The sequence below is a fragment of the Eptatretus burgeri genome, chromosome 5 (assembly GCF_056783735.1).
Source record: "Eptatretus burgeri isolate ZD-2024b chromosome 5, Ebu_testis_v1, whole genome shotgun sequence".
NCBI classification, from domain to species: Eukaryota; Metazoa; Chordata; class Myxini; order Myxiniformes; family Myxinidae; genus Eptatretus; species Eptatretus burgeri.
The window spans coordinates 43,561,847-43,574,537 of record NC_140965.1 but is presented as its reverse complement, the minus strand read 5'-3'; the positions used below and the strand labels follow the sequence as shown (position 1 = coordinate 43,574,537).

Below are 12,691 nucleotides of genomic sequence, written 5' to 3'. Positions count from 1 at the left end.
TTTTTTGCCACATCTTTGTCTTTCCAGATCCATGTCAATCCTGACATTGTTGTTTTCCCCAATGCAAACTGTTTATTAATTTGTCCTCCACATTCTCCACTCACTTCAATCTTCGATCCGTCTTAACTTCAATTTTAGATCCGTGCTATATCTCGTTTTTAGCACTGTAGTTCAATGGTGAAGAATCACTTTAAAAAAATTTCAAAGCTGGATCTTCACCAAAATCGAATCAATTCTTCCTTGTCACACACCCAACCTTTCGTCCGAATCCATCCACAAAGTTTTGCGGCATCCTTCACAGACACAGACAAACAAACATACAGGGGTGAAAACATAACCTCTGCCCACCTTCAGTGGTAGAGGTAATAACCATCACAACAACAAAGATGTGCATAGCACGATACTTGTGAAATGCAAATAAAGAATTGTTGCCATGGAAACATGGCAATTTGTTGCCAAGCAACTTGACATCATTATTTTTTTTTTATATGATTGAATGTTATGCATTAAAATTTGGTTGATGCATTTTCGAATTGCAGCCGAGTAGGTGTTTTACATGTTTTGGATGCCCTTGATCCTGACCTTTGACTGCTTTTGACCAGACTTTACGACACATACATACAAATAAGCTGTGTGAGTTTCAATATGATAAAAAAAAAAAATCGCAAAAAATCCCATTTGATTACAATGGGGTGAAATTGTTGCCATGGAAACCGTTGATGTGTCAAAATGGCTAAATTGATCGTTGTGGTTTTTGCTGAACCAAATTGATGACCTATCATGCAAATCCTGTTCAAGTTTCAAGTCAGTCGGATGTAAATTGACAATTTTAGAAATTAGACTTTGAAGTCCAAATTTTTAACATTACCCACTTCAAAAAAAATTGACTGGAAGTGATCGACCAACCACTGATTTCAAAGCTAGCCAATGGTCGAATAGAATGTAGTGACGCAAACTAAAGTCTCAGCAAGTTATTTCAAAAAGTAGGAGAGGAAACAAGACCTTGACTTCTGACTTTTTGACCTCAAAAACATACTTCTCGGTTTTCATTGGTGAACCAATTCAGCGAAAACATGCAAATTATGTTCAAACTAGCAGAGTTACCCACCCTCCAGGTGGGTGGAATTTGCACATTACTTGCTGAAGAAAGTACAGTGGACTTGCAAGCAGACTCTGCAGATGCTTATGTAGTGTGGGCCTAACAGGTCTATACGGTCTTGGGTTTGTAAAAAAATTCAAAGGGTTGAAAGGGTATGTTCCAAAAATAGTTAAGGCCTAAGGGGGGGGGGGTTAAAGGATCAAGTGGTCTCGTGGGTCTCGGTCAGGTGGGTCTTTGGGGTCTAAAGGGTGTTCGAGATTTTAAGGATCTTAAAAAGGCTAAAGAGTCGAAAAGGTATGTTCCAATTGTGGTTATAGTCTAAAATTGGTGTCCCCCCCCCTCTCTCTCTCTCCTGTTACTTTTGTTCATTTGCATCCTGATCTGTTCAGTGTTCTTGCTCTTCCACAAGCTTGGACTTTGAATACAAAAAGAGGTCTATGGGGTCTTTGGCTGAAGGGACCAAATGGTCAAAGGAATGTAAATGGTTTTTAAAGAATTTAATGGAAAGGTACATAATCAGAAAGGTACATTCCAGTATGTAATTAATAGATAGTCACAGTTCGATAATGCGTTATTAATGGACACAACCAAATTACCCATGCGTGCGATGTAGTCAATTGGATGGAAATTGCTGATTTGTGTGACTTTGATCTATTGACCTCAAAAACAATAGGTTTCCAGCTTTTGATGAGCTTCATGAGTTGATTAAGTTTTGTGAATATTGGTTTGGAATTGTGACCTGTAGGTGACTTGTCGACAAACCTACTCATGAAACAATATCCTTGCAAATCTTTGATTTTGCACGTAATAATGCATTATTATAGTCAATAACATGGTTTATTTGATCACACATTATGGAACTTACACCTCCTCAGTTGACATTGTTCTTCAAACAGGAGGGTGGATTTGCAATTTACAGAACACCATAAGATTCATTTGCAAATTAGATTTGTGAATATATTTCACATAAACAAACAAAAAAAACATCATTTAACTTGGTAATGATTGATTGTTGTTGTTCATGTTCAATTGAAAATTTTAGTAGTGCAAAGCAGGGTCTTGCTTTTCAATAAGACAAATTTCATGAAGCCAGGAGATGGAACTGAGAACAATGTGACTTGTATGAAAGTGCATCATGGCATATATTAGCCTGTCCCCTATGCAGCGGAAGACGGGGTTTTGCCTGTGTGGCTGTCCGGGCCATAATGTTTTTATCATTTGAGCTTTTGTTATTAAATTTTCAACAAAGCTTTATTATGAGATTATGGAGAAGTCAAATTAATTAATTTGCTCAAAAGATCAAAGGTCAGCCAATTTTCGTCAATTTTCGTCCAATTGGCCTTGAATTTAAATTATAATTTGAGCTTTTGTCATCCCATTTTCAACAAAGCTTTATTGTGAGACTGGAGAAGACAAATTAATAATTTGTTCAAAAGGTCAAAGATACCGTTTAGCACATTGAAGAAGTCAGAATACAAAAACGGACAGGATTTGCATTTTCAGATGCTCTCTAGTTGTAAATGTATTGGCTTTGGCATTGTTGTGAAGTGTGGTGAAGCTGATTATATATTAAGGGAAATAAATGGATCAACAATATGAAACCTTTGAAGATGGGCAGTCCTTCTGGTTTTGCTTAATTTTTCAGTGAATCTCTGTTTGCAAGGCTTCCCTTAAATATTAGATGGATCCCTTCACAAAGGCCAATTGGTTGTCTTTTTATTTTTTTGAAATTTGTTACATTCTTAGCCTGAGATTTTAAGGTCATGTATATGTTTCTTCAGACATTTTAAACCAACCTATTGATCTTTTCAGTGCAGTACTGCTATTTTAGGTTGTTGTTTCAATGGAAAGTTGTATTTTGGGAATTGAAACTTAGATGGAATAACTCATACAAAACTGGTGTGTGCTGCAGCAAAAGGGAAAGAAGAAGTCCTGCTGAGTTTCGGTTGAGTAGTGTTTTTGGTGGGTGTTGAAGTCGTCGAGGCAAAATACCAGAATTTTGTTTTCAGTTGATGCTGTTGATATGAACCCTCTAAGAGTGAAAGAGCAAAATTATTGATGCACTCATCATTCCTGATACAGTAGTCCCTGTCTTGAACAGATCCCCTGCCATGATTTGAGACCTGCTTTGTCAGGACATTTAAGCAACGTAACCAACGTTATTCATTGCATCGTCACCAAGAACCAGCACACACCTGTTCAATGCAGATGTGGACAAACATTTTTGGGGCTTTGATTATTATTTCCTCAAAAAATGGACAATTTCTCCACTAATAGTGAGAGCTAGTTCTTTCTGCACTGTACTTCGAGACCGCAAAATCATTCCCTCACTCAGATGTTTTTTTTTTATTATTTGTTTTATTTTGTTGTTGCCTCCACCGCCGAAGGTGGAGGTGGTTATGTTTTTTTGACCCCTTTGTCTTTGTTTGTTTGTCTGTGTACAGGATATCTCAAAAAGTTGTGGATGGATCCGGATGAAATTTTGTGGACAGGTTGGGTGTGTGACAAGGATAAACTGATTATATGTTGGTGAAGATCCAGATCCGACTACTAGAATTTTAAAGTGATTCTTCACTATTGAGAGATGAGGGCCAAAAATGATATATAGCATGATAGCTCAAAAAGTTGTGGACGGATTCGGACGAAACTTGGTGGACATGTTGGGAGTGTGACAAAGAATTGATTCAATTTTGGTGAAGATCCGAATCTGGATCTAATTTTAAATGGATTCTTCACCATTGAGAGATGGGGCTCAAAAACGATATATGGCATGATATTTAAGAAATGTATTTGGCCCGATATGTTCTCGTGGATCAGGTGTTACGGGGCGGAGGTGCCCTTCCAGTTGCATTGTTATTGTTTTCAGTCTTGGCTTGCCCTGCAATGGGAAAATCATTATTCTCAACCAAGAAAAAGTGGAAGTGCTGAAGAGGCCTGTCCTCAAGCATATGGAGAAAGAGAGTGAGACTGTCTATCGCTGCTGTCACACCTTGACGTTTTAGCCATCATATGGAAACGTATCAAAATGAATGTAAAACGCTGGCGTACGCTGAACTATTGATTTTTTTTAATTTTTGGGCGTATAATAACGTGTTGGACGTATGCATAACGTATTAGTAACGTACACAGAACGTTTTCATCACATACCAACGAATGCTGAGCGTGTTGTTGGCGTTCACAACATATGCCCAATGATAGCTAACTTATGCATAGCGCAGCAGCGTATCGCCGACGATCACGTGGCAGAGGCTATTAATAGGCTGCGGCTCGACGATTCAAATCATAACCGCACTGGATATCGAAGTGTGAAGCCGCTTTCACACCTTGACGTTTTAGCCAGCGTATGCCGACGTATGAAAAATTTGCTGAACCAAGTTGGCACACGTCGAATACGTTATGGGTAAGTTTTGTATACGTTAAGAGCATGCTGGCACACGTCAAATACGTTATGGGTAAGTTTTGTATACGTTAAGAGCACGCTGGCACACGTCAAATACGTTATGGGTAAGTTTTGTATACGTTAAGAGTACGCTGGTATACGTCGTTGTACGTCGAGAAATTTTCGGCATGTTCAAAATTTCTCGACGTACTCGGTGTATGACACATTCCACATACGCTGGCATAAGTTGAAGGCACGCTACGCGATCGTTGACACACGTCCACATACGTTACTTGTACGTTACTCATAAGTCGAAACGCGTCAAGGTAATGGTTTGCGTCAGTGTTCCAGACTCCCTGGTTGTTTTCTTTTTTTCTTCGGTATGATGGTTATGATTTAAATAGTTGAGCAGCAGCCTTTTAATTATATTATGTTATATTATGATCGCACTAGAAATCGAAGTGTCAACATCACCGTCATACCGAAGAAAAAAAAAATTATATAAAAAAAAAATAGGGAGTCTGGAACACTGACGCTAACCATTACATTGACGCGTTTCGACTTATGAGTACCTTACCAGTAACGTGTGTGGACGTGTGTCAACGATCGCGTAATGTACCTACGACACGTTACTCAAAGGTTAGAAATAGGTTGTGGGTACGCTAAACATTACCTCGACATGTTTCGACTTATGAGTAACTTACAAGTAACGTGTGTCGACGTGTGTCAACGATTGCGTAACATGCCCACAACACGTTACTCATAGGTTAGAAATAAGTTTCGGGTACGCTAAACATTACCTCGACGTGTTTCGACTTATGAGTAACTTACAAGTAACGTGTGTCAACGATTGCGTAACGTGCCTACAACACGTTACTCATAGGTTAGAAATAAGTTTCGGGTATGCTAAACATTACCTCGACGTGTTTCGACTTATGAGAACCTCACAAGTAACGTGTGTTGACGTGTGTCAACGATCGCATAACGTGCCGACAACTTATGGCCAGCATTATGCGGAACGTGTGAGTCATACGCTGGCATACATCGGGAAATTTCAAACATGGAAAATTTGTCGAACAGCTCGGCGAACTATGACGTTTGCCAGCGTGCTCTTAACGTATACAAACTTACCCATAACGTATTCGACGTGTGCCGGCGTTTTAGCCCAATTTTTCATACGTCGGCATACGTTGGCAAAATCGTCAAGGTGTGTGTGACAGGGCCTTCAACAACCTATTACTATACAACGATTCAATTTTCCTTTTAGGCAGTTATTTTTTGAACACGAGTTCCATGACGAGGAACTGTCAATGCAGGAGGAGGCCATTTGGACCATCAAACATGCACAATGGTTGGCAACCCATGGTTGGTTGTCTGTTCTCTCTTTTTTAAATGCTAAGCATCAAGCAAGGAAACATTTAAACCAATCCAGACAAGGCTTGTCATAAAAATACGTTACCACAGCCACTTCAGACTAAATCAGGTAGATATTGGTCTGAAGTCTTAATTTCTTGATTTGTGATGGGTTGAGGTGTTCATTTAAGGAGGTGATGCATCATTAGGTCTGTCCTTATTTTATTTTTTTTTTCGGAAATTTCAAGGGGTAACCCGAATTTAGGTTGATATTTATGAGAAAAAAATATGAACCTGAAAAGAAATTGTCTAGGGGTTGCTACCAGCTGTCAAAAATTGTAACAAGTGTGCATTTTTACGTTTTTTTTTTTTTTGTATTTTTATGTCAGAGATATTTTTCATGAAATTTTTTCGTGCTTACTGGTTGGTTCGAACGTGAATAACATGAAAAAAATGTTTTTGATCCCAAAAAAGTGTTACATATGTCCCGAAACGTGGCTCAAAAATGGGAAAATTTTCCCATTTTCAACATGAAATTATGTCTTTTGTTCTTGTACTGACATGGCTTGTTGTATGTATGAGATATTTATTGTTTAGATCTGTTGTATTGTCTCCTCATTACTCCATTGAATCACTGAGTCCGTCAGTCAGTGACTGACTGACTGCCATCAATTTCAGGTCTGGTATCCAGTCATTCAGGCATTTCGGTAGAACTGATACCATATTTGACCGAAACGTATCAATTGAGAGAAAAAGAAAAATATCTCAAACTCTAAAAGAACAAGACGATGACGATGATGAAGCACCAAAAGGAGCTGTTGTTCACCATAAAGATATCATGCGCCGAAAACTGGAAGATTTCGCATCTCCGAGAAGCAGAAGTTTTTTTGATGTACTGCATTTGAACTCTGACTTTCTGCACAAAGACCCGGATCAATGGGAAACTGAAGATAGTTTCCTACAGAGCTGTACTATCGTCAGCAAGCTGAAAGTTGTGAATGACTGTGCAGAGCGTGGTGTAGCCCTGGCGACTGAGTACAACAGTCTTATTACGTACGATGAGGAGCAAAAGCAGTACCTTGTTCGGTTCGGTATTCCAAGTGGTAACTGATCACCGAAAACGATTCCTGGACTGCAAGAAATGAACTTTGAACAAGTGAACTACAGCTCTTGTCCCGTCTGTTCAGACTCTGTCTGCAAACTGCGGAGTTCGAAAAACGCGAAAAATACATAAAATCTTGACTTTTAAGACTTTTCAAGTTTAACTGAGACGGACTGGAAAAATCTTGCCAAGTTCAACAATATTTTTCTGCAGTATTTCAGATTCTAATGCACCAGAAAACATCATGCATTACATGTTAATGTCATTTTTGCATAACATTAAAAAAAAAGAAAAATATAAAATGAAATTTATTTTTTTCAAATTTCGATGTACCCCTAAAATATATTCCCCCCCCCCCTAAATATTTTCCACCTAAAAATTTCGAACCCCTAAAATATATTTTTTTGGGTTCATAGTTTTTTCTCTTAAATATCAACCTAAATTCGGGTTAGCCCCTTGAAATTTCCGGAAAAAAAAATAAAATAAGGATAGACCTAATGCATCATGGTGTCATAGAAAACATTTTTTGCGAACAAGGTCATGCTGACGTTTTTGTAGCTTGCTTTGACTTTTGACCTATTTTTGGCAATGGGTCGACCTTGATTAGGTGGCCACGGTAAAACCCTTCAGTCTGCAAAATGTACTAACAGCACAAAGCAATCTGAAAACCCACTCTGTGGGAGTACCTCCTGTGCAGCTGCCCTCCACAGGGAAGATCACCGGATGACAGGATTGGGGCAAAGCCTTTGGGAGTCCCACTCTGATAGGAGGAAAACCATGGGGTAACCTTCCAGGGTCAGATTGCGGTAATGTGTCAGGGTGGTGCTGATGTCGTCCACCAGATGGTGGTCTCCTTCAGTTAACCTGAGGTGGTCCCTTTGAGTAGGTGCCTGGAATGTCCTTTCCTGAAGAGAGCATGATCACCTCTGTCTATCATCTGAGTTCAAGCATTTGGACATAGGTATTGCAGCACTCTTTGAGGTTTGGAGACTGGATTACGGCGAGATCATGGCGGTTGGTTACACCCACTATTGGTCTGGTTGCTATGATTGTTACCATGCCCACGGAGTTCCTGTAGCTGTGTCCAACAAGCTGACTCCAATGATAATTGAGGTAACACTGGTCAATGAGCATGTTATGAGACTAAGAATTCGTCCCTCCTTGGGTGTCATTTCCCTGGTCTCTATATATGCTCCGACTGAGGCGAGTGATCTCACCATGAAGGACGTACTCCATGCCACGCTCAAGTCTGTGGTTGATCAGTGCCCCAAGGAAGATACTCTTCTAGTCTTGGGGGATTTCAATGCATCGACTGGAACCGATAGGGATTGTTATGAGACGTGTGTTGGTCCCCATGGGTCAGTAACTGTGAACCAGAAGAGCACCAAGTCCCTTGACTTTGCAAGAAGTCATGGACTTAGGGTGGCTGGTTCATGGTTTTAGTGCCCACAGACTCATCGCTGGACTTGGTGTTCCAACACTGGTGGTGTGGCAAAGGAAATTGACCATGTGCTCGTCGATGGTTCCTGGAGGATGATACAGAACTGCAGGGTCTCCCGGAGTGCTCAGTTCCTCAATACTGACCATAGGCTTGTTGCAGCAACTCTGAAGTTGCAGTTTAAATCTGGGAGAATGGTACCATCCCTGGATTTTGGCAAGCTCAAGGATGAGAGGGTAGCTGAGGAGTTTGTGAGCAGGCTGAGTGTGTATATGGGGGAATGCTGAAGAGTTGGCGAGTGCTTTCAAGACCACCATCCTTGATGTTGCCAGTGGATGTTTTGGAACTCACTGCAGGTCGAAGAAGAATATTGTCTTGCAAGGGACACTGGATACTGTTGGCCAGTCGTAGGGCCAGGCTGAATTGGAGAGCTGAGCTGTTCAGGGAGCTGAGGTGTAAAGCTGTATGTGCACTCAGGGTGGACAAGGAGGCCTATGTGCAAGCAATCTGTGAGGGGGTAGAGCATCACCTATGGTCAAGTGATTCTCGGCCTGCTTACAGGAAAATTCGCTCATTGCGTTTCTCCAAGCCCATCCCTCGGTGTACTACAGTTATAGGGGAGGGTTGTGGGCTCTTGACAGATCAGTCCGAAGTGAAGGCCCGCTGGGCCATTTACTTTTGCTGTACCAGGCTGATCCATCAGAGCTGTTGAGTTGGATGTCAGGGGTGTCACTATCCCGATTGTTAACCCTACAATCAACTGTGATCTACCTTCGTTTGTGGAAACACAGGCTGTGGCTGCATCATCCCAACTAACTGTAAGAGGGGCCTTGTTGTCCCTCTGTGGAAAGGGAAGGGTGATCGCCAAGACTGCAACAACTACCGAGGGGTGACTGCTCCTATTGTCGGGCAAGGTCTTTGCTCGGCTAATTCTTAATGGGGTTCGCCACCATCTGCTTGAGCATCAGCATCCAGAGCAGTCAGCTTTACACCAAAGAGGTCAACGATTGACCCTATCCTTGCTCTTCGGGTCCTCACCATACGCAGACTAGTTTCAGCAGGGGCTGCTTGCAGCCAGTGTTGATCTCTGCGGGGTGTTCGATTCAGTGAATCGGGATGCCCTCTGCAGGATTCTTGGTCTTTGTGGGGTGCCACCAAAACTGATCAATCTGATGCCTGAAATGTATTCTGGTACTGAGAGTGCTGTGAGATGTGGTGATACCATCTCTGACTTATTTCCAATTGTTACTGGAGTTTGTCAGGGGTGTGTACTGGCCCTCACACTTTTCAGCGCTGGTCCAGACTGAATTCTGGGGAGGATGTCAGAGAGATCAAGCTATGTTGCATCGTTTGGGAATGTCAAGATCTCTAACCTTGATTTTGCAGATGATGCAGTCATCTTTGCGGAGACTCTGAATATCCTTTTGGGGGCCCTTGAAGTGCTGAATGAAGAGACAGAGTTGCTGGGTTTCCAGGGTCAAAACTAAGATCCAGGTTTTCATTTACATCGTAGATGCTGCTATCTTGTCTCTACCTTTTAGTGGTGAGGATGTTGGGGTCACGGAGAGATTCACCTTCCTTGGCAGTGATATTCACATCTCTACTGGCTGTGTGCCAGAGGTCAATATATGTCTGGGGCGGGCCTGGGGAGTCATGGATTCACTGGATCATGGGGTGTGGCGCTGTCGGTTCCTGTGCGGGAGGATGAAAGTCTGAATCTTCAGGTCCTTGGTGCTTCCAGTCTTGCTCTACAGATGTGAGACTTGGACTCTGTTCGGGGATTTGAGAGTGAGACTTAACTCCTTCGGTACCAGGGGCCTCTTTGGAAATTCCTTGGCTATCGCTGGTTGGATTTTGTGTCCAACGAGCGGTTGCTGAGAGACTCAAATGAGATTTGTTACCTGCATAGTCTGTGAGCGTCAGCTACGGCTGTATGGACATGTGGCTCGTTTTCCTGACGCTGATCCTGTTCACAAGATTCTCTCAGATAGGGAGCCTTGTAAATGGAGGAGGCCAATGGGCCGACCACGTGCCTCGTGGTTGCAGCAGGTTTATCAGCATCTCAAGGAGATGGGGATGGTCCAGGCATCTGCCTGGAGGATGGCCAGACGGAGGCTCCTGGAGTGCTGGTGGAAAGTGGACGCAACGATGTGCTGCTCCAGTGCATGCTCCGATTCCTGACGTGACCTGACGTGACCTGACCTGACCTGACCTGTCGATCTGAAAAGCTCTGTATTGAGGTTTATGTTGAGCAATATTTTGTGATGTTAAATAACCTGATTATGATGCCGCTTGTTTGTGGCCATTTGGCAATTCTGTTTGTGTTTATTGACTTTTTGTCTTGTCCTACATTGTTTTTGTTTTTTTTAATGTACATTTTTCAGTGTCCATTAAAATTTATAATCTTTGAAAAAGGGCACGTTTGATTTTATGTGCGTCATCAGTAAAAATTTGTTTGATTTATTTATTTTATTTTTTTTGGAGTGCAAATTTGAGCGACTATTTGCATTTGCTTGGAAATTTCTGATTTCCCCCCCCCCCCCCACATGCAGGGGGAGCTGAGGTTTTGCAATCACTTTTGTGTCTGGGTGTCTCGGCCATAGCTTTCCATTTGAGCCTTGTCCTTTATTATGAGAATATGGAGAAGCCAAATTAAGAATTTAGTAAAGGTATCGTTTAGCATACAGAACAAGAAGAACAAGAAGAAGAAGAAGGTCTGAATACAAAAAGCGAGCATATTGTAGCATCTGGTTTTGTACTTTCAGATGCTTTTTAATTTTTATCTTAATTTATGACTTTATCAAAATCCTTTCCCTGTAATGAAAGGACACCTGCCATGTTGAGACCATTTTGCTTGGACAGCGGGTGTCCGTGAAAGACGAGGACTACTGTATTTTAGCAAATTTGCAAACGTATCCCCTGAGATGGTTAATATGGATCTGGCCCTTTTCTCTTTGTTTAAAACTTATTTCAACTTTTGTCCCCTCCCTTTCTTCCCCACCTCCAAAATCCTTTCTCTCGCAATAGAAAAAGTTTTCTGCAGACTGGGGTACGAAAGCCTGTGCGGACTTGTTTAAAACACGAGGGAAGTTATTCAAGCATGAGAAGATGAAGAAGAAGAGGGGAAGCTATCGTGGAGGAGAGATCAACACAGGCGTAAACTCAGTAAAATTTGATAGTGAATGATTTTGATGACAGGAGTCTTCTGTTTGACATTTGACTTAAATCACCCATTTAGCCTTCAATATCTTTTTTTCATTTTGTTCCTCGTATTCACTGCGATTCTTCTTGACCTTTTTTATTTTGTCCTTCAAGCTGCCAATTTTTTTTTTTTTAAGCTGTACTTGTTGGTGATAAAATTTAAAAGAAGAAACGTTTGCAGTTGGAATTTATCTGCCACATTATTTTGTTATGGGACATGTGTATCCTTCATTTGTTTCATATTGTGCTGATAGAACAGTGATTTGTACATTTTTGAAAACGGGCCTAAAAAGCCAAAAAGCGTTCTTTTCTGTTTTGTTTGGTCAATTGATGGATAAATTTACAGTCTGCTTTTAAGAATTAAGGTATTGTAACTGTTTGCTCCTCCTTTCTAAAAGGTTTTTTAACCTTGGATTTGGCAGAAGTTAATGCAGATGTTTTGTTGAATAAAGGATGGACTATTCAAGATTGTTTATTTATTATTGTTATTTTTATTTTTTGTGTACAGGGTCTCAGCTCTTGGAGTAGCTCGAACCCAGAATGAACCAGAATATAACATCATGAAAAGAGGGGTGGTTGGGAGGAAGAAGTGAATGCAAACAGCCCAGAGTTGAGGGAGATTTGGAGGAACAGAGGACACTGTGGAATGAGACGAACAAACTGGGTGCAGGTACAGAATCTCAATAACAGAAGTAGAATGGAAAACTGAGGAAGAGGCAGAAATGAAACAAACAAACAAACAAACAAACAAACATTGCAGTGTGTCAGGGAGCAGGGTGAAACCTGAAAACATGAAAAGGGGTGGGCTTATGATGGGAGAAATAATTATTGAAATGACTTTAGATGGTCATGAACAGCTGTCTTGAAGCCCTGTAATGAGAAATGATATTTTAGAGACTGAGGATGTTGGTTCCACAGGTGAGAGAAAAGAGGAACGAATGAGTGCTGGTGAACGGTGACACTGCATTTTGGGAGTGTCACTGGAAGGGGGTTGCATGCAGATTATGTTCAGCAGGAACCAGGAAGGAGGGAGTAGAACACCGACCAGAAATTTGGCTTCATCACAGGTGATGCTCATGGTTTTGAAAGCCTTGGTTTCCACGATGTGAAGCTGAGCAA

General features: G+C 41.3%; 1 protein-coding gene across 3 annotated transcripts in view; it reads left to right on the top strand.

Moving 5' to 3' along the window:
* NOLC1 (nucleolar and coiled-body phosphoprotein 1) overlaps positions 1-12,038 on the top strand; it is a 106,815-nt gene extending 94,777 nt beyond the window's left edge. For 2 of the 3 annotated variants that reach the window (XM_085881643.1, XM_085881645.1), the window contains one exon: positions 11,399-12,038. In XM_085881643.1, the coding sequence (XP_085737769.1) occupies positions 11,399-11,557 (159 nt within the window). In that variant the 3' untranslated portion in view covers positions 11,558-12,038. Of the gene's footprint in view, positions 1-3,011; positions 3,062-11,398 lie in introns of those variants that run through there. The other variant, XM_085881644.1, reaches the window with a different exon arrangement.
* Positions 12,039-12,691: the final 653 nt, after the last annotated feature.